The following is a 22,992-nucleotide window of genomic DNA, read 5'->3' as shown; positions in this document are numbered from 1 at the left end:
AAATAAATCAATATGAAATTTTGATGAAAGATTTCAATTAAGATTGCTTTCACAAAGGAAACTTGTATAATAGGACTGCAGGTGGGCTCAGGCAGGATGGTATCAAAAGAGTTTACTTGTGCCAACCAAATAATGTATACCTAAATTATGTAAATGGAGAATGCACTGTGATTGACTTTGTCACCTTTTAACTATACTTTTATTTAGTTATGGGTATATATAGATTATATCTTGAAGATACCTACTGTGTTATAGTTATTAACTGGGTAACTATTAGCTATTGTGTGCAAATCTTGTATTGATTGTCTGTATTGTTAATGTTGCACAGATTATTTACCTGACTGCTTGTGCTTACCACTCTTTCTTTTCTCTCTCAACTCATTCCATTTTCTCTCTATCCCCTCACTCTTTTTCTTTTTCCCCACTTTTTCTCACTGTCTTTCCACTCATTTTGTTTCCTTCCTTCTTCCTTTCTCCCCAACACACAAATAACCCAGATTCTCAGGCACTATCTGTCCACTTCAGTTCCTTCCCTTCTATTTTTTCAGAAAGATAATTGAATGATTAATTTCTGACAGCCATTTTCAAGAACTCTGTAACTGTCACTTTCATAAAAGCAAATAAAATTATTGGATTTGATGCAGAACATACATTCCTGATTCTCCAAACCAATCTGCAGCCACCTGATACGGATTTTCTTTTCACTTAAAGATGGCATCAATTTGCTGTCAGATCTGCATCCACTATGTCAATAAACAAAAAAGTCAAGGGCAAAGCTTACCAAAAAGTGGCAATTATCTCCTTACTACAGTGTTCGCAAACGGTCAGTTGCATGTTGCTCTCAGTGGAGTTGGGGATCCATTGCACATAAATGGTTTTGTTGGTCAATGTCAATTTGCTACATCAAGAGCATGGTGCAGGTATTATATACACAAAAAATGTTGGCTACACAGACATTGTTTGATTGTCAACATTTCCAATCTGTTGAACGTTGTATATAATGCTGTATAGAGAAATAAAAAAAAAGTTAAAAACTAATATGTATTTTGTTCTGTTAAATGTTGCTTTACCTATCTTCATACTTATTTCCTGAATATATACCTACATTTCAATGAAGCAAAATATTACTTATTCTGTGCATAAAATGATAGGTTGTGTACCACAATATATATATATATACACACACACACATATATATATATATATATATGTATGTACACATATAAACATACACACACACATGCATATACATTTATTTATACATGATGGCCATCTATTTATATCTGAGGAAGACCATTACTGACCATCAAAAACATTGTTACACTCAGTTAAATATATACTTTGGCAACTAATGGGCCCAGCTCTTGATAAACGTAAATACCCACAAATATTGTTCTTCTAGCTTCCCCCCATTCACTACAGAGGTAGTGTATCTTTGAGCAGCTTGAAAAATACACACTTCTTCCATTACTTATTTACTCCATCAGTGGTGATGAGTATTGCTTTCCCCATGGACCTCCCATATTTCATATACCTCCAAAAGGACTTCACACAATCATAGTCTTTATTTCCACTGGGAGCACTTTCCACAAGATCACCATATAGCATCTGCTTAAAGATCCTCCAATCATTCATCCAAATAAGGTGTCCAGTCCAAAATAAACAATACTTGTGCATCATTGTCCCAATGCTCAGGACATTGGCTCCCCTCAAGACCTCTGTGTCTAGAGTCCACAAGAACCTGCCAACATTTAGAATATATCTCACAAATCTCTGATGGAAGCATTTTAGGACAGTTACATGACGCCAGTAAAGGGTTCATGTCTTATGTAAGTAAAGAAGTGATGTCAGCACACATGCACGGTACACAGCAACTTTTGTTTACCTTGTGATGCCATACTGGAATCAGATATGAGACTCAAGAACCCTGAAAGAATCAGTAGCCTTCTGATAACCTTAAAGATATTTCATCATCCAAGGAGCAAGAAACTTGTCTACCACTTTCACTGCTGTTCCTTCAACTAAGATGGTTTCACATATGGGTTTACTGGCAAAGGCTGGAATATTACAACACACACAACCATCATCATCTTTAATGTCCACCTTCCATGGCTAGGCAGGAGCTTCTATGTGTTTTGATACAGTTTTTACAGCTGAATGCCCTTCCTAATACCAACCACCAAGCAGAGTGGAAAAAGTGCTTTTTACATGGCACAAGCACAGGCGAAGTCAGTTTTGGCATGGTTTTTACAACTGGATGCCCTTCCAAATGACAACCACTTTACAGTGTGGGCTGGATGCTTTTTACATGGCACCAACACTAGCAGGATCACCAAGATATTTATATATATATGTACACACACACACCATATATAAGATGCACTCCTATTTTGGAAGCATATTTTGTGGAAAAACAAATTCAGTGCTTCATCATACACTTGCTGAAAAATATTGTAAAGTGGTTTTTGTGGAAAAAATATTGACGCTGTTCAAGTAAATACAATGTTGTGACAGTATACTAGAATGAAATATGAAATTATAAATAATAATAATTATTATTATTATGACTGGGTTCCAACCTAGGCCACAGCAACAAAGTCTACCAGCCACACTTGCCAGTTCGTCATCACTGCCTTGAGGCTGGATACATTCCAGGCCAGTGTCTGCAATCAAGTTGTCAATGTAAGTGTGATGAAGATTTCCTCTTCTTACATCACCATGAAGTGAATTCCACAAGACTAATTTGGATGCTTCTAATTCATGGTGGTGCACACAGTGACCAGATAGTTGCAGCTGTCTTTGTCTGATCTTCTCACTAATGTTCGGCAGGACTCCATAAAGTCATTCATTTGTCATGTGTTGCTGCCATTTCACATTTAGTACCATTTGTAGTATCCATTCAGCCCATTTGATAATTTCTGTGTCAGTGTCCATATTTCACTGCCATATAATAAGCACTGATTCAACAGTTGCAATGAACAGCTTGATTTTGATTTGCCTGGGCAATTTGGTGTTTCAGATCTTCTTTAGTTTGCGACAAGCTGTCTTCGCTTGTGCCTTCCTGATCTTGATGTCTGCTTCCAAACAGTTCACCCAGTCACCTAAGTACTTGAAGTTTTCAACAACATTCAATTTGTATATTGAAATAAACATTCTATAGCTGGATACCCTTCTAGTCATTAACCTCCAAGTTTCCAAGCAAGGTAATATCTTCTTAAGGCCAGACATGTTTACACTAAATATTAGAAATGAATGACACTTCATGTATGATAGTGACACTCATTTACAACTATCATGCAATGTCAAGACAAAGAGATACAAACACATAGACACTCACACCTACACATACAATTGGCTTCTTTCAGTTTCCATCTCTCAAATCCATTCACAAAGCTTTAGCCAGCCCTGGTCTATAATAGAAGACACTTGACCAAGATGCCATGCAGTGGGACTGAACCTGAAACCATGAGGTTGGGAAGTAAACTTCTTAACCACATCATTATTACCATCTTTATAATCATTTAACATGTTTCCCATGCTGGAGTGTGTTGGATGGTTTGACAGCATCTGACATGCTGTAAGGCAGCATCAAACACTAATGTTAGCTTTGACATGCTTTCTACAGCTGGATGCCCTTCTTAATGTCAACCACTTTATAAAGTGTACTGAGTGCATTTTTCATGCCCCCAGCACTAAAGAGGCTGCCAAGTAACTTCCAAGGCAAGAGAAGGGAACAGAGAGAAGGAAAAAAGGGTGGGGAAAGGAAAAGAAAAAAGAAATAGTCTCCTTGACTAAATGGGGGGAGGGTTAGTATTTGTGAGGAGAAGGGATGATGGCTTTATGTCAGGTGCTGAGAGGTTACAGTATGATGAAAGAACAGGTTCAGATGTCTGTTATCAAAAAGTGGTTGGTACCAGTTGGAAAGCTGCATAGTAGATAGAAGAGGTGATGGGATGCTGGAGAATCTCAAGATACAGTTGATTGCAATGGGAAAAAGAGGGGGAAAGATGGGGGAGGGGTAGAGGTGCATGTAATGAGTGATGGTAAGAGATACAAGAGTGCCTCAAGGGGTGGGGGCTATGATAAGTGGGGTGTGATGGTAGATATGACAGAGCACTAAAAGTGATAGCATGTAAGAGAGATGTTAAAAATGAAGTATACGAGGGGAGAGCAATGGTTGAAATCACAAAAAGGAGGTGACTGGTGGAAATAATATGAGCAGGGATGATGGCGGTGCCCCAGCATGGCCACAGCTCATTAGCTGAAACTGGAAAAATCATAGTAATGGATCTGGGAAGGGCAGATAACCAAAAGGGAGGGGATGTAATATGTATCTATTCTGATTTCAGATGATTACAGCAGCCGAGCAGTACCATAGATAGAAAAGTTATGGGTGTTAGGTGAGATGTGGAGAAAATCTGAGAAAATCTACCATAGATAGGAAAGTTAAGGGTGTTAGAAAATGAGATGTTGTGAAAATCTCTGCTTGACGAGGCAGTGGGGAGTGGCTCGCTCCAGATCTCCTTCCACAAGTTCTGTCCACTTCAAGCAATCAACACTTCTTTATGCAGCTGCCCTTTTCCATACATATTATGTGACTAAACCAGCGCAATCTTCTCTCTTGCACACTATATCCAATTCCTCTTCACTCAGTTCATTAGCACTTTGTCATGCATGCATACTATATAAGCTCACTAGCTTCATTCTTCCCTAGTCTTTGCATGCCTTCTACATCCAGGGCCCAAGTCTCATACCATACAGCATTGTTGTACACACATAGGCATCATACAATTTGCATTTCACTTGGAGAGAGTAAGAGACCTCTTGTTGCCTACAGAGGTAATAGCTCTCCAGATTTTCTCCATCTTATTCTTAATCTAGCAACTACGCTTTAAAAACATCCACTGCTAATTAGGTCACCTATGCAACTGAAATTATCCACTACCACTAGGGAACCTTCAGGATATTTGAGGAAATCAGTTTCCCATGTAACTTTATATGCATATATGTATGTGTATATACAGACACTACAGACATAGGTATGGCTGTGTGGTTAAGAAGCTTGCTTCCCAAACATGTCATCTTGAGTTCAGTTCCACAGCACAGCACCTTCAACAAGTAACTTCTATCATAGTTCCAGGCTGACCAAAGCCTTGTGAGTTGCTAAGTGGAAACTGAAATAAGCCCATTGTGGGTGTGTAAGTATGTGTGAGTGTGCATGTGTTTGTGTGTATTTGTATGTATCCTTTACCTGATATCATGGGTGCAAGCAAGCATCAATATCACACAAGTGAAGTTGGTCATTTCTTGTCTTTCTTGAAAAACATGTCTACCCATTAGGAAATTATTAACTTACATGGAAAAAAGTGAGTGTTCGCAACAGGAAGGGTATTCAGTCACAGAACAAATTCCACCTCACCCATGCAAACACAGAGAAGTGAACAACAATTGATGAAGATGAAATGATGACGATATACAAGCAGAAGTAACCAGCACTGCCCGAGTCAAAAACTCAGAGAATTAACTGTAACATCACAAAGCAATGTATTAGTACTTATCAGTAAATCTTTTGGTAAAAGCAATTAGGAAAACATCAGACTAAGTGCACTATGCAGAACTATTTTTTAAGGCTATTTTATGAATATTTTTTCAGATATCCATGTTTTAAACATATGCAATTTAAATTCTGAAAAAAATTGTACACATATACAAATCTTTTCAACCCAAACTACTGTTTAAGTGTAACCTTAACCCTAACCTGAAACCCTAATCTTAAATCCTAATACTAAGCTCTTAAACCCTACTCTTAAGCTTTTTCCCTAAAACCTAAACTTTAATACTGATCCTAACTCTAATCCTAACCCCACCCTCTAACCCTAACTAGTTTCTACGTCAGTTCAGTGTTGCCTCTCTTAGGTACAGATGAGGAGAAAATTACTCTGAAATACACATGTATCCACTAGTCCAATAGGGGGTACTCTGAAATGATTATGGTGTTTTACACTTTTTTGTCTCCAGCAAGAATATTTCTCCATGACAAACTGCAGTGAAAAGTTTTTTTATGGACTGAAATATTTCTATCTCTCAAACATAACTGAACTAGTATAAAGTGTATTTTCTTAGTCACTGCTTTGCGTGCGCATGTGTGTGTGTGTGTGTGTGTGTAAAGTTAAAGTTTGCAATGAGTATAGCAACAGATTTTGTGTACAGGTAGAAGTTCACCAGGGCTCGGTTTTAAGCCCCCTCTTATTTATCAAGAAATTTCATACATGGAAGAAAAACCTACAAGAGGAATTGCAGGAAAGTCAACTGGGTCCAAAGTAACAGTGTGTAGAATTTTAAAGTTAATTATCCATCTCTCCATTCCTTTCAAGAAATATCAGGTTTATTAAGGTTAAAGTGAATTAACCTGAATTACAATGGGTGCAATAATTAAAGATCAGACTAAAGTTTATAAATTAGTAAGGAAAAAAAAGTACTTAGTATATTACAGAGTATGTAAATTATGTAGGATTTTTGAGTGGAAATTTCAAGCATGTTTTGCTAAATAAATGAGAACAGAAAATTAATAACTTGTTACATTTATTAATTAGGCTGGATTTACAACAGTGTAATTCAAGAGCCTCTACCAAACACAAATTACAACTCTTACTGCCCCCTCTATAAGAAGGGGCACTGCCTATTGGAGACTACAAAATAATGTAGTCTACATCCTCCCTTTGAGATTCCAGAGGAACTTGACCAACAATGTTCAGTTTTCTTCTCTTTTGTATTTAAAAGAGGGAATATGATTATGTAATCTGGCCTTGAATTTTATAGTAGAAGCACCTATGTGGTAATAGACATTCTCAGATACTTTGACAGCACACTAATATTCTTCTTTAGACATTGGTTATCAAGGGAGCATTTGTTATAGTTCCTAAAGTTACACATTTTATTAAGCATGTAGATATAAGAGGTCTTATTTGTTCTATTACTGTTATTGCTACTACTCAGAAGTGATACAGAAATATTATCAATTCCATTATCTGCACCTTATAGATGTGTTCTATTAAATGTACATCCAGATTGATCTGTATGCTCAGAATGAAGACACATGTGCATTCATTCTGAAAGTGTTCAATTTTTTTAATATTAATAGTTACTACAATATCTTCTAAATTAGATGTAGTGGAGTAAGAAAACTTTATAGTATGCCTATTGAATATTTTACTATATCTGCTGGGAGGAGAAAAACATTGTGTTATATCTCAAAAAACATTCCTGGGATATCTGTGCCTGTATGAATTCTGAACATAGCATTATACCATGTATTATATTTCTATTATCCTCTCTGTTTCTCCTAAATTTGACCATAATTAATATAAGTATAGTTATTAGCATGTATATTAGCTCACATGGTTGCATAAGTACTGCAATAATTCCCTGGTTCAAATTTCTTATGCTTAGTTCTTTTGCATGCCCCTGATTGGTGTCCAATATGTATATTATCAAGATATTTTCAGAGACATTCACAAGAAGCAATAGACAATTCATCTTCTTGATTGGAAGGTAATCTTCATCACTTGCTATGTAGATTGTTTTCACCACATTACTTTTGCTACCAATAACCTGGTTATAAGCAATCCTATTCTTGTGTCCATTATTATAACCATTCATATTACTATGGTTATTAATGCCTTTATGTACCAGCAAATGTATTCTACTGACCCTAAATGTTTTCACATTGTTTACCTCTGGAATATATTACATCCCCTCAGTATATAATGTCCTAGCTAAATTGGCATTATAATATTCTACATTCTGTAAGAAAAAGTCCTCATTAGCTGAAAGCTTTATACACACACACACACACACACAGAGTAGCCTTGTTCCATCATTAGTACCCATGGATGAAGGTCTTAGTTGTCCACCCTACTGGAACAACATTGTCTGAGGCTGAAACATAGGATGCATGAATGGCAGTTTCTGTCACACAAGCCAGCAGTATGGGATGTTTGACAGAATCCAAGCCTGGGCAGTATGGAATGGACATGTTGCCCATGCAGCATATCCACCCTCGCCACATCATTAAATGGATTCAAAGGAACAACACAATCTTTACAATTGGGTACCAGAACAAAGTTGTAGACAATGTCAAACTGTTTCAGTGGCTCTGACTTTCCATTTTTCCTCAGGTTTTACTCTTGAAACCTTTCCCATGGCTGCATATGGCCACAAAGCAGAGGAGGTCTGAAATCTGACATCTCCTTCCCTAGATGGACTCCTACCCACTCACCAAGCTAACAAACTTCATCTGCCCAACTGACTTGCTATAGTTGGGACCCTGACAAGTGCTACTACAATGGGTCAGAGTAGAGGCAAAGAAGTGGTTCCACACTCCTTAAAACTCTGGAACTCCTGAACCAGGGCACCACTTCTGGGTGCAGTTTAAGGTCTTACTCAGGATGTGTGTGTGTGTGTGTGTGTGTGTGTGTGTGTGTGCACGCATCTCAATAAGGTTAGAGTTTACAATAAGTATATCAACAAATTTAGTGTGCATGTAGGAGTTTACTAGGGTTTGCTTCTCAGTCCCTTCCAGTTTATCAGAATCCTCCAAGTCATAACAGAAGTATATGACAGTTTGCCTGTGGGAACTCCTCTATGCTGATGACCTTGTTCTTATAGCTGTTGTACAACTAGAAAAGAAATTCCAGGTGTGGAATAAAGGGCCTTAAAGTTAACTTAGTAAAGGCCAAAGTCCTAGTGAACAGTAAAACGGACAAGCTACTAATCTCTTCAGAAAAATGGTCCTCACTGACATGTAGGAAAGGTGTTGGTAGAAATTCCATACAGTGTATCCAGGGAAAGCTATAGATGCATAAGAGGCACAGTAGAATCAGAGGAAGGTTAACAGAGAAAGACTTTTTGGCAAATGCTCAGAAGCAATGTTCAATATGAACACATAGGATATAGATTCCTTAAATGCCCAGGAGGATTCTTAGAGGTTACAGACAGTTTCTGTTACCGAGATCACTTATTAGAGGATTCTATAAAAGCATAAACACTAGAATAAGAACCAGCTGTAAAAATTTCTGAGAGCTATTAAATGTAGTTTGTTCAGTGGTTTGTAACAGATTTTAATTGACCAATGTTATTTAAAATTTTCTATGCAAACATGAAAATTGTAGACTATAACTGTTACAGAAATAGGGGGGATTAGGAGGCCAGAAAATGGGGCTGGTGAAGTAATAAAAATTCCTCCACAACCACTCCTGAGTATTTTCTGAGATATCTGGAGGTATGCCAAGGAGCTGAATCCTGCTGCTACACATATGGCCTTCCAACAGCAACCTTCTCCAACAAGGATTTGAACACAGTCTGTAGTAGCTTCATATAGCCATCTGAACTGACCTAGGGCCTTGTTCAAAGAAGTGGAAATGAACTCCGGCACGCAGACACAGTCAGAACACCTGCTGTGTCCCTTTCTGCTGGTCATGACTTCATAGTCTCCAGTACATGGTTTCAATTTCCATGTGCATTGCATTCTTGAATGAAACACTTCATTTCGTGTTGCTTCAGCCTATTCAACTGTGAATGGGTAACCTTGGAGTACAAGAGAGAGATGATGACTTAGGAAAATCATCCAAATGAAGGTGTCTTGAGTCATGTTTTGTATTCAGCAAATGAAAGGATGAATAGTACAACTTGTACTGTGAATCCCAACTGGTCGGGATTGGTTGTTCAACCATGTTGAAGGCTGATCGATTGATTGCCACTGTCCATGATGCCATGATGTCAGCATTTTGATACATGGCATGAATCATCATGATATAGGTAAGTCTTTTTCAATATTCAGATGGCTTCCATGTCAGTAAACTTTTTCTCAACAACAACTTTAATCTTTATGCTCCCCAATACTGTTGACTGCTCACCACTACATCAAGCTGCTCCTGAAAAAAGAGATGTAAAAAGATCATCAAATTTACCCCAAATGCCCCGTATATATCTGCACTGGCATGGACATGTGATGCAAATGGATGAAGACAGCTGTAGAATTTACTGATCACAAGATATGACCAGAACTTGTGGAAGAGCAAGGCCAAGAAGACATGGGATGAAAATATTAAGGATGACCTCAGGGACCTGTTCCTATCAGAGGAGATGACAAAGGACTGGGATCTCTGGTAAAATGAGGTTCTCAAAAAGACCTGCCCTTGTCAGCAAAACAGTTCTGGAAGTGTAATGTATTGTGGTCTCCACCCACATTATAGGGATTCATCCCCATCACCCAAGCTCCAGTGGAATATCCAACCATGTCATACCGCTCTCTTGAACTCCTCACCATTAACTATATCATCTTTACTACTCCTGCTGCTCATCCATCCCCACCCTCTTCGGCATCCCTCTATCTTCTCCAGCTTGTGGCTCCTTGCTCATCCACTCTTCAGTCTTACCCATTTTGGCAGTCTGCATCCCCATCCTTACATCCCCCTTTCCATACAACCTTGCAAACCAATTCTTCAACTAATCTTGTGTGTTGTGAGATCAACTAGGCACCTCATCACCAATATCTATCTTTTGCAACTCCAACTGTTTATTTTCTCTTCTCACCTCTTCCCCTACAAGATGTGTGTAGCAATGCAAATCGTCTATAAGAACCTGTACTACACCCTGCCTTCCCATAGTTCAGTTACCTTATCCCCTAGTACAAAGCTGACCCCTGCCTCCAGGGTTTGTAGTTCTGCAAGGTGCATGGCAACCTCAATAGTACAGGTGGCACAAAAAGAGCACCCAGCTCTTGCTATGAAGTTGTACCATGCAGTGGGACTGAGCCAAGAACCATGTGGTTGGGAAACAAACTTCATACCATGTAAGTACATACATGTGTGTGTGTGTGTGTGTGTGTGTGTGTGTGTGTGTGTGTGTGTGTAAATATATATATATATGTAGTGAATCTTGCAGGCATGAAGTGGATTCGATCCACCATAGCCAAATTTAAATTAACACTTCAACAGAATTTTTCTTATGGTGGAACAATGGGTTTTTCTGTGACACCAGTTTTACAATTGTCAGATTGCCTTAGCTAAGCCGAAATAATGTCTTCACCACTTGACCCTTATCACCTCTTCTACTTCACCAAAAGCTAGAATTAAGATAACAAGGCCACCAACTAAATCCATTGTTCTCAATGATATGTCTATCCTTCTGGATAGTTATGAAAACACAAAGCCATAAGCAAAAGACAGTCAGTCACTTGGTGACGACTCAACCAGTGGTCACTTGGTGACAACTCAATGAGTTAGTCACTTTGGTGACAACTCAGGGAGAACGGAGTCTGGCTGACAGGCTAGAACAACTATGGTATCTCATAAGGCGGCAAGCTGTCAGAATCGTTAGCACAGTGGGCTAAATGCTTAACAGTATTTCGTCTGCCGTTACGTTGTGAGTTCAAATTCCACCGAGGTCGACTTTCATCCTTTCGGGGTCGATAAATTAAGTACCAGTTACGCACTGGGGTCGATGTAATCAACTTAATACCTATGTCTGTCCTTGTTTGTCCCCTCTATGTTTAGCCCCTTGTGGGTAATAAAGGAATAGGTATCTCACCAACGCAGCAGTTGTTTCATCCCACACTCTCTCACTCTCACTAGCTCTAATTCTGTTCTCTTACAACATCACTCTATCTTTTTCTGTGGATTACTGCTAAGATAATGTGTACACAAACTATACAAAAAAATCTACGACATCTAGGTTTACTTCACATGCTCTACGATTTTATCACCTGCCCGTTGAGGTAAGGTATTGTATAATGTAATGGGTAAAAATAAACATTTCCTTAAAACTTCATGCATTGGTCATCTTTCACATCTTACAACTGCTGACTCCAACATTTCATATTATTGTGTACTTAATCAATCTTAACCATTACATACATACATGTGTGTGTGTGTGTGTATACATATACAAAGAAATAAACACACATACATTAGGCAATCAGGTTCAAGAAAAAGTTGTATCTCTCAGTGACTGGTATAGCAATATAATCATTAATTGCTGTAAAAGTACAGAAGATGCTTTAAAAAAGAACAATCGTTGTGGCATGAAATCAATACATCAAGCCATCAAAATGGTAAAAAGAGAGAGCTATGATATAGCATAACAGAATGAGAGAGAGTTCTGAGTGTGTATCAAGAAAGAATAACCAGTAATACCCACTTTTAAGTGTGACAATTAAATAAAATACTCTTAGCCAAGAATAAATCACTATATATTTGCTGAACTAGAGAAGGTCTCTGACAGAGTATCAAATTATATAGTTTATATATTACTAAGTAACTAGATGTAGATGAATGGCTTGTGAGAGCTATTTAAGATAATCATCATCATCGTTTAGCGTCCGTTGATGATGATTATCTTAAATAGCTCTCACAAGCCATAAGTAAAATAATATATACCAACAATCTGGTTCTTAATGCCAAATCGTCAATTTCCACATATCATTATACGTTCACACATGTGCTGAGGCTAGCTAAAGGATTTTATATTTAGGTATAACTGGGGTACTTATGTGTACTCATGACTTTTGCTTCTGCTTTTTTCCATAGGTGCGTGTAAGTATTTCATTTATAATAATAAGAGGTAATGTCCAAAACATGGAAGCAGGGACCAGACTTGAGGGGCCTAAAAATCAAAAGTTTTAGGACAGAACACAATTGTCTACTGCCAGCTGAGAAGTGGTCATGCTCAATGTGCAGAAAATAAGTAGGTAAGAACTTGATATTATGTACTGAATGTACAAATGTGCAATGGGATATCAAGCAGGATGACAGATATAACAGTTGCAAAGAGTAATTAGCAGTAAGAGCACCCACAAAACCAATCTTTCAACTAATCAGAAGACTCACTAGAAGTATTTAACAGCTTCATTTCTTAGGTGACTAAATCAGTAGAGGAGATATGTGTTGTAACAGTAGTTAAGGAGGAATGGAAAAAGTTCAAAGAACTATTGCCTCTTTTGGCAACAAAGGACTTGCCTATCTCTATGATTGAAGGAGAGGTTGTTCGATGCTTATGTGCAATGAACAACACTGAGTGGTAATAAGATATGAGCATGGAATGTAGAAGATGGATGATGATTGGAAAGGAATCGAGTTTTCCACTGGATGTGTGATGTTAGCACATGTGAACAAGAGAGCAGAGTTGACACGAGAAATGGGTATGAAAAGAACCAACAGTAATGAGCAAAAGAGAAGAATATGAAGTGTTTGAAAGATGAATTTTTGAGTGAAGAAAAATCAAGTGATCCAAATGGAATGCACCTGAAGAAAAAGGCTAAAGAAGACATGGCTCTTCTATGCTGAATTTTATGAAGGAGATAAGAAGTGAGCACACGTGACGAGACACTGTGCTGGAACAGAGCTGATCAAGAGATACCAGCACAGAAAAATGAATATAAAATTATGATAATGATAAATGGTATATTAGTCATGTATCATAAATAATATTAAAAATAAGGTCAGTAAACATTTCAAATGAATTAATATTTTTGACATAATGAACTATAACTTAAATAAAATTGGTGTTAAGAAACATAGGTACCACGAGAAAATCATAGTTATGTATTTCATACAGCAACTTGTAAGAAAGTACAGAAAATAATAACCATCAAAACAAAACTGAAAGTTGGAAGATCTTTAGAATAATTTAGAATAATTTACCTCATCATCATCATCCAAACGAACTCTTTTCAAAGCTACTATTTCATGGGAGTCTCGATTTTTAGCCTTGTAAACTGTTCCGTATGTACCTAAAATGCAATGAGAAAATGATATCAGGTCATTAAGAATGAAATGTACGATTTCGAACTGAAAGTTAATTTTACTTTGTCTCAACAAAAAGCAATGCAGTTAATCATGGTGTGCACCTAAATTATGAACACAATTTTGCCATTTTATTGGTTGTTTATTTATGCTGGCAGTGAAGACTTCTGGAGAGCAAGAGGTGATTGAAATCATGAAAGGCTGTTTTTGCATTTTCTTCAGATTTGAAGTTTTTTCCTTGCAAAAAGTTGTCTAATGCCTGGAAAATTTGATAGTCAGTTGGTGCAAGGTTTGGAGAATATGGTGAATGACAGAGTACTTCCAAGTTTAGTTCCTGTAACTTGAGTAGCATTCTTTGTGCAACATGTGGTTGAGCACACTGGGCAAAATGCTTAGCGGCATTTTGTCCGTCTTTACATTCTGTGTTCAAATTCCACCGAGATCAACTTTGCCTTTCATCCTTTCAGGATCGATAAAATAAGTACCAGTTGAGCACTGAGGTCCATGTAATCGAAATGGCTGGCCTTATGCCAAATTTGAAACCAATATTATAAACATGTGTACTATTCATTGTTTGCTAAATCCAAGGCCTATTTGAAAGTAAAGTGGGCTGTAACCTCAGTAACGTAACAGCGAACCTGGAACATAGCACTTTGTTATCAATTTTGCAACAATAATATTGTCCAGGTAAATGCACATTCACCACTGGGTTTTGCGTGTGTGTGCAACAGCAAATTGCTTATATTAGTACCTTTAAATGATCAGTTTTGTAAAAGTGAAAATGTTATGCCACACACCAAGCTCGCTGAAATAAATGTGAAGAATTTACAACAAACATCTGAAGACATGAATAAGTATCACACAATGTTGGGCACACCTAACCAAAAGGTCAGCTTCGCTAACTGCTAATCCACTAATTAAAAAAGTTAGCTTTGCAAACGCTAAGCCACTAAACAGGTCAAGAGAATTAGTGGACACTAACGCTAACTGATGACTTCTAACTTTTATCAAATGAATTTAGTTTTGGTTTGGTTGTTTTTTTGTTTTTTGCTCTAAAACCCTTAAAACAGACCAAGAGAGCTGAAATTTTCATGTTGTAGCTGAAACACAGAGCTTTCCAAAAAGGTGCAGCATGCCAAGATCAGATGCTGATCAAGGTGTATGCAAATAATTAAATGAACAAATGAAATTAAACATTAGTTTTTCAGTCAACATATACTTTATTTACTGTACAAAAAGTATTAAACAAATCAAAAAGATATAGTATAGCAAAGGTATCATGCCAAGATCAGATGATGATTAAGGTGTACTACTCTGGCTGAGCCTTCTTCATTGCCTTGATGTGATGCAGATTGCCTTTCATAAACATCAACCTCTCAAAGTTACCACCTGATAGGGTGGCTCTCTTGGTCCTCAAAATGTCTTTGCCTATAGAGAATAGGTGCTCAACTGCTGCACTGGATGGGATGGCGGTGTTATATTTTGTGAACAAGTCAATCAAGCTCTGCTCACCCAAAAAGGCAACTTCAGTCAGGACCTCCTTCGAGACGGCCTCCAGCCAAGTCTTCACCAAGTTCTGTGCCTTGAATTTCAGGGACCTGTGGCTCCTGCTCTCTTGGAACTGAGTGATGTTGCTGAAGAAATCCTCTTCCTCATTGCTGGTGGTGTTGCTGCCCTCCTCACTGGTCTCCATTAGGGCTGTCTTTATGATGGTCTCCATGGTATTTGTTACTCTGCTAACCTGGCTGCTATTATACTGCTCCAGCCTAAACAGGTGAAACTTAGGGTAGAAGGCAGTGGTCAGCTGGTACTCCTTTTTCGTGATGCTTGCCAGTATTGTGTCTACCAGAAGACTGCAGTACAAGAGATGTTTGAACTTGGCCTCCTTCAGCTTCATGACAATAGTCGCTACAGCTGGCAGAAGGCTCCAAGATAGCTCTGAGATAGGCCCAAGTCCTCCCCCTAGATTTTATCCAAGGCAACATTAGACATCACCCTGGCATACTCCATCAGGAAGTTGACATCAGAATCAGTAAAGGTCTGCAGCTTCAGCTGTGTTATCACCCTGTAAACAGCTCTCCTATATTTCTCCAGCAGGATGCTGAGGACAACAACAGAGCCATCTGGTACTATTGGGGACCACCAGCTCCTCTTCAACGCATTCAGAATGCTGTCTGCTGCCACTGTGCTGTAGCTCAGCAGATTCCACAGCTGCTGTGCCTTGGACACGGCCTTCCTGTGGGTTGACTTGAACAAAGCGATGTCAAGAGCCTTGTTGGCATCCACGCTGGCTACCAAGATGAAGGTACTGGCTGCGCACTTCATGTGCACTGGCAGGTTTAGGCCTAGGCTGCTGGACTCATCAAGGATGGCATAAACAGAGATGTACTCAACTTCGACCACAACCTCAGCACCCTGATCCAGGTCTAGGTCCACATCTTTGATGCCCTCCACATCTGGATCAGCAGCAGCCTTGGGAATGTCTGGCAAGAGTTCAAGTTCTGTACTAAACTTTTTGCCATTGTCCATTGTGGTCTTGGTCACCTTGTCTTGCAGATGGAACTTATAATGGGTGTCCACCATGGCATGGGCAAGAACATCAAAGATGTGTTGTTCTCTGAGCCAAGAACAGGCCAGGATGGTGTGTTGTCTTGTGCGGGTTTTCGGGTCCAGCCAGTGTGCTGTCATCCCCAGGTAGGACCTGTTGTGGGCCAACCAACAGTCCACGGTGGTAGCCACCCAGGAGACATCCTTGAGCAATATGTAATTAAAAAATAAGTAAACTCAAAATTATATATATATAATAATCAAGATGAGTAGCAGCAATTTAAAATGAACAAAGAAAAAATTCACTGTCACTAAGAGTGACAAGAGTGCAATGAGCACCAGCATTGTTAGAAATAGGAATCGTGGACTCCTTAACGGGTCTTTTTGTATTGACAGGGGAGAAAACTCTCCCCAATGTGAGCTAAATACATAAGATTAGAATGCTCACTCCATCACAGCTGGTAGAGGCCAACTCACCCTGTCAATATTATGGAGAATGCCATTGGAATCAGTGAGTGATTTCACAAAATGGTAATGTGAAAATTATAAAATAATCAAGGTATCAACATGAGTGATGATACCTCTTTCCAAGTGCACATTACCAGGATGGTGATAAAGTGCAGATGACTGGTTAGATGAATTCTGAGAATGTTCAGAACAAGAGATTTTGGAAACCATGATGGTCCTCTGGTGGACATTCGTTCTCAACTGCTTGGGTTGCTGCTCCTAGCTATGGTCACCCAACAGTGTAAAATTAACAGTGGACCTCGAAGCAATCCAGTGAAGCTTCACAAAGAAGATCATCTCATTGCAACAGCTCAGCTACTAAGGAAGGCTGAAACAGCTAAGACTGTACACACTGGAGTGAAAGCAGGAAAGGTATACAGTACTATACATCTAGATGATCCTGGAAGGAATTGTGCCAAATTTTGGCACTGAAAGTTACACAAATGTCATTGGTGAGTGTTGTACCAGTGGAAAGGAATGTTTTCGGACCTTAGTGAGTATGAACTATCCTCAGCAGAGGAGGAGCTTGTTAAGGCAGTAAACAGAATGGACGAGCATTTGGAAAAAGTAAAGAGTTTGGCTGAGGCTGCAGAGATAAAGAAAAGGGAAGTGGACTTAACTGGACTGAGGAGCTGTGTATGATGACACAGAAGATGGGCAGTGATGTAAAGTTACTACCCCCGAAAAGGGTTATGGTAAATATGGAAAAGAAGTCCATTACCTACAAGGTGCACTCAGTGTAGAGTAGGAAGGTGGAGCGGATGGAAATGGAAAAAGTAGAAAAAGCTCTGAAGGGGTTTGCAGAGGAAGTAAGATATATAGCAGTGGTTGACCAGTTTAGGACAGAAGAGGAGGCAGAGAGGCTGGCGAGTACAACTGTAAAAACTGAGGAACTAGTACTTCTACCCACCTACCTTGGAAGAAAGACTTCTAAGGTGAGGGTAGAAGGAATTCCACCTGACATAGAAGTGGCTTGATTTGCGGCAGCTGTCCTCGTTGAAAGTGAGGAGGAGGTAGCTGTCCTCCAAGCCACAGAGATGGAGGAAGGAGGCTATAAAGGAAAAATACTGGAAATGATCATACAAGCGGAGGCGAAGGAGCTAGAAACTTTGGCAGAAACAGTGACGTTGGGAGAAATAGTATTAAGAGTATGGGTATAGGGCAGAATTCTGCGATGCTTTAAATGTGGCCAAAAAGGCCACATTAGAGCACACTGCCTTCTACAGAAGAAAACAATAGAGGAAACAACAGATGAACCAGTTGTGGAGATGGAGGAGAAAAAAGAGGAAGAAAAGAAAGATGGATGAAAGGAGGAAGACTGGATAGTAATAGAGAGTAGAAAGAAGAAGAAGAGGAAGAAAAGAAAGAACACTGAGTGTGATGTGGTACCCCAGTCCAACTCCATCCCACCCAAAACCACTCAGACCCACCCACCCTATACAGACACCAAACCCACCCACTCCCTTTCCCCACAAGAAAAAAAGAAAAAGGAGCAGACACCTATTTCTTTACTACCCACAAGAGGCTAAACACAGAGAGGACAAACAAGGACAGACAAACGGATTAAGTTGATTATATTGATCCAGTGTGTAACTGGTACTTATTTAATCGACCCCGAAAGGATGAAAGGCAAAGTCGACCTCGGCAGAATTTGAACTCAGAACGTAGAGACAAACGAAATACTGCTAAGCATTTCGCCCGGCGTGCTAGCGTTTCTGCCAGCTCGCCACAGAATTTAGAAGACCCCTTCCCCGGTGAAAAAGGTTACGAAAGAATGTTATCATTGAGCGATAGCAAGAGTGGAAATAGAAGGACTAGACCAGAGACTAAAGGTGAATTAGGACTCAGAGGTAGCAAGTGGTGTTACTGAGTGTGGAGTGAGTAGCACATCATCATCATCATTTAAAGTCCGCTTTCCATGCTAGCATGGGTTGGACGGTTCAACTGGGGTCTGGGAAGCCACAAGGCTGCACCAGGCCCAGTCTGATCTGGCAATGTTTCTACGGCTGGATGCCCTTCCTAACGCCAACCACTCCATGAGTGTAGTGGGTGCTTTTTACATGCCACCGGCACAGGTGCCTACGGGGCTGGCAAACGGCCACGGCCGGATGGTGCTTTTTACGTACCACCGACACGGGGGCCAGGTGAGGCTGGCAACGGCCACGATCGGATGGTGCTTTTTACGTGCCACCGCTCTTCATATTTTCATTTTCAGATATCATGCATTTTATCATAACCTTAATATATTTTCTCATGTTCATTTTCATGTCACTCACAGTACCAAATTTTATTTTTACATATTTTTAATTGTTATATGTCCCCACATGTTTTGTAGTGTCCCCTCTATATATTACCTTTATGGCAAAATCATTGAAATAAAGTAGGTTGCTTACCAACCACATAGTTCCAGGTTCAGTCCCACTGCATGGCACCTTGGGCAAGTGTCTTCTACTATAGCCTCGGGCCGACTAAAGCCTTGTGAGTGTATTTGGTATATGGAAACTTGAAAGAAGCCTGTCGTATATATGTATATATATATGTATGTATGTGTGTGTTTGTGTGTCTTTGTCTGTCCCCACCAACATTGACAACTGATGCTGATGTGTTTATATCCCCGTAACTCAGCAGTTTGGCAAAAGAGACCAGTAGAAGAAGTACTAGGCTTACAAAGAATAGGTATGTCCAGGGGTCGATTTGCTCGACTAAAGGCTGTGCTCCAGCATGGCCACAGTTAAATGACTGAAAGATTAAAAGAATAAAGGGTGGCTAGCAGCAATTTAAAACCAACAAAGAAATAATTCACTGTCACTATATATAAACTGATGCAGAGTATAATCAAGGCCTACTAACAAAAAAACTAGCCTCTCATCCGCATCTCCACACAAGCTACAAGGGTTTTTGTGAGCACGTGGTTTGTACAATTTTTCCAGGTAGGAAGGAGGCAGCACATTTGATTGCAGCATCTTATAACCATATTTTGCTTATAGAAATCAGATTGTAGTTTAACATTTGTTACTAGGCTGTTCTAAATTCATGGAGATATTGCTTATAATTTAAAGCTTTGTTATTAAACTTTCAAAAATAATGACACTACCTTGATAGGCAATGCGTTGGGGTGTGTGAATAACCAAGATGAGGCAAGGAATGATGGTCAGAATTTGATAAGTGCAGAACTTAAGGTTTGTTTATTCATTATTTCATTAAAGACTGCTGTTCTGGCTGTGCAGACTTAATCATGAGTGGAATATATATATATACCGTATATTATATATTATGATATTTATTTCAGTTAACTATTATACATTTTATTACATTAAGAAAATAATTATTCAATAAATAATTAAATTAAATGAAGAAAATATGAGGTACGCCATAATAATAATTTAATAATCTTGTATAATTTTAATTTATAAATACTTTGTAAGATACTCTCCCGGTTGTTTATGGCTGGCCAAGATCATCCTGCAGGAGAGTGTAGAGGGACATCAACGTCTTGCTGAGGTTCAGCATCTTGATCAGGCCAACCAAGGTGAGGGGCTCCACTACATGCAGCAGTAGCATGTTGTTGACAAACAGGTCTATAATACTTCTGTCCACCATAGACTGACAGACACCAGTGCCAGCAGTTTGGGCAAATGCTGGGCTAGTGTGTTTCTTTGCACATGGCTGCAACAACTGGCTACTGGCACTGCTACCAGAAGATTGTCCATTTCCTACAGGAAGAGCTGGCCTTGATCCTCTCCTCAAACCGGATGGCATGCACTGGGTGTTTTCTTTTGACATGCAACTTCACATTGTCCCTAGGTTCACTGCTTTTCTTTGATGGTGGTCTCCTTCGGCTGGCACATGACACACTGGAAGTACAGGATTTTGGCGTTCCTCTTATCTCTTAACATAAAGAAAAAGTAGTCCTCCGTGTGGGGCCACTGGTTCTGAGAGCCCTGGCTCTCAACCGAAGTGACCTCTGCCTCCCCAACAGGCCCTTCATCCGCAGGCCGAACAAAAACGTTTTCACCTTCCATGATGATAAGCAATAACTTGATAAACCGATAATGTAGACTGTTGTCACTGACACTATAAAACCATAATGTGACAACGTTGTAAGTGAACACAACTAAAAACTGCCGAATTGCACTACGCTGTTCAGCTCGCTGCTGCTGCGTCAACCAATAACGTGTCTGACGGACTCTTCGAGACACACCCACAAGAGACAGGGACAAATGCATGAATTTTGTTAGCGGAACTAAATTTAGCGGAAGCTAATTGGTCCGCTAATGGTTTCCAAAGTTAGCGAAAACGCTAATCCACTAAGCGAAAAATTAGCTGTTAGCGGATTAGTGGGACTGTGCCTACTACTGGTATCAGAAAACGTATTTCATGCTGTTTGATATTTTAAAACCAACTAGATAAACAAAAAAATTACTTTAAAAAATTATGTCGAGGGGAAAATTCGAGCGCTTCTGGAATTTTTGGTTTGTGACACTTCTCTAACTCGAAAATAAATTGTTGTTTTGGAGGATTTCACATTCCAGTATTTCGGATAAAAGTGTATCGACTGCATTACTGGTAAGTTCGTTACAGTTCAAGATAAACAATAAACATATTTAAGCTCATTAGAAATATCTGAAGGACATTGAAATTACTAATGTTTGACTTTTTAAATGAATACAGAGAACAAGAAACGTTGATGACATTTTGGTTACAATGTTTACACCGAAAACCCCCGACGCATTGTAAACGACGTACTTTCAATAGAAAATTTATAATTACCTACAAAAGCATACATTTCATAAACTTTAGAGACATTTGTTATTGTTTTCTTTTTTTACTTTGAAATCGAGAAAATTTGTACATTAATCGAATTTGTGGAAAATTTAAATACATATAATCCTTTGGAGAGAAACAGGTAAGCCCGGTAATACAGTAATTGTAGATTAAACTTGAAAAGAAATACAAACAGATGGAAATGCAACGAAATTTTGTAACGAGAAACCTATAGTTACTTATTAAATATATCATTATATCCTTGAAAAGTCAACAAACCTTCGCCGATTTTTTCCAGCTTCTCGTATTTTTGCATTTTTTTCTCAACTCCAGAGCAATGTGTTTAAGGTAAAGCTATAATATTAATTAGATTCGAATTGTGGGGAAAATAGGAACAAAAGAGATAATTTGTAAGTAAATAATCCTTTAATTATTTTTATAAATAATATCTGAAATTTAAAAGTAAATTGTGAATTCCCTTTGTAAAATTTAAATCATTATACCAACACGATATGAAAACTAAAGATCTCAATATTCGAAATATATTTGTTTTTAAATCTGCTCAGTGTCGAAGCATGAAATTTGCTATGATATACTCCCACATTTTCGCTTTTCTTCTCGTGTTCCACCCTGTTGAATGCACTCTGTGGGAATACATGTTTGTGTACAATAATTAGTTTAGGTATATGGTGTAGACAAACCCAAATGGTTAAGATATTCACTTAATCGGGTTCGATATCACTACATGACATATTGGATTTATATAACTTCTGGTTACTCTAAGTGTTGTGGGTGAAATTTGGTGGATAGAAATACTGTGGAAACTGTCAGATGGACTTTATTGTAATTCAAAGTGCTTTTGTCGGAAGATTTAAGTTAACGATACACGCGTTAACGGGATACTCTACCACTTAGGTTATTGTTGCGTATTTTGCTACTGTTAGCCTTCTACTCTTTCTGTTAATTTCATTATCACACAGTCAAATCTTGACTACATGTAAATCTTGGCTCCCTTCAGTTCGGTCTAGTTTAGCCATTACTCATCTGTTAAATGTTATGTCACGGCCGGTTGGTTGTTAGTCAGGTCTGTTGTGGTGACTGATTAAATTGATGAATTGCAAATATGCATGGCATTGAATTCGATATCGCATTTTTCCACATAGAAATCACAATTCAATCATGTGCACAACCGAGATTTTATCCAATGAACGGCCGCTGTTCACGTGATAGTTCGGTGGTCGAACTGGAAACTTCCGTGCTCGAGGCCTTCAAATACAGCCAAATTGAGCACCAAAAATTCTCTGTCTTGGGTCGAGTTACTATACACTCCCCTAATAGTTGTTTTAACAGCTGTATATTCAACCTAGAATGA

The 22,992-nt window shown here is 38.8% G+C and overlaps 1 protein-coding gene across 2 annotated transcripts in view; it reads right to left on the bottom strand.

The window, feature by feature from the left end:
• The window catches only part of LOC115216414 (cyclin-dependent-like kinase 5), a 49,988-nt gene extending 27,938 nt beyond the window's left edge, over positions 1 to 22,050 (bottom strand). Inside the window, exons 1-2 of one of the 2 annotated variants that reach the window (XM_029785731.2) lie at positions 21,900 to 22,050; positions 13,701 to 13,789 (exon numbers count right to left, since the gene is read on the bottom strand). In XM_029785731.2, the coding sequence (XP_029641591.1) occupies positions 13,701 to 13,789; positions 21,900 to 21,936 (126 nt within the window). In that variant the 5' untranslated portion in view covers positions 21,937 to 22,050. Of the gene's footprint in view, positions 1 to 13,700; positions 13,790 to 21,859 lie in introns of both variants that reach the window. The other variant, XM_036506408.1, reaches the window with a different exon arrangement.
• Positions 22,051 to 22,992: the final 942 nt, after the last annotated feature.

Source organism: Octopus sinensis, linkage group LG10 (assembly GCF_006345805.1).
Source record: "Octopus sinensis linkage group LG10, ASM634580v1, whole genome shotgun sequence".
Classification (NCBI taxonomy): domain Eukaryota; kingdom Metazoa; phylum Mollusca; class Cephalopoda; order Octopoda; family Octopodidae; genus Octopus; species Octopus sinensis.
This window is presented reverse-complemented; position numbering and strand designations above follow the sequence as displayed.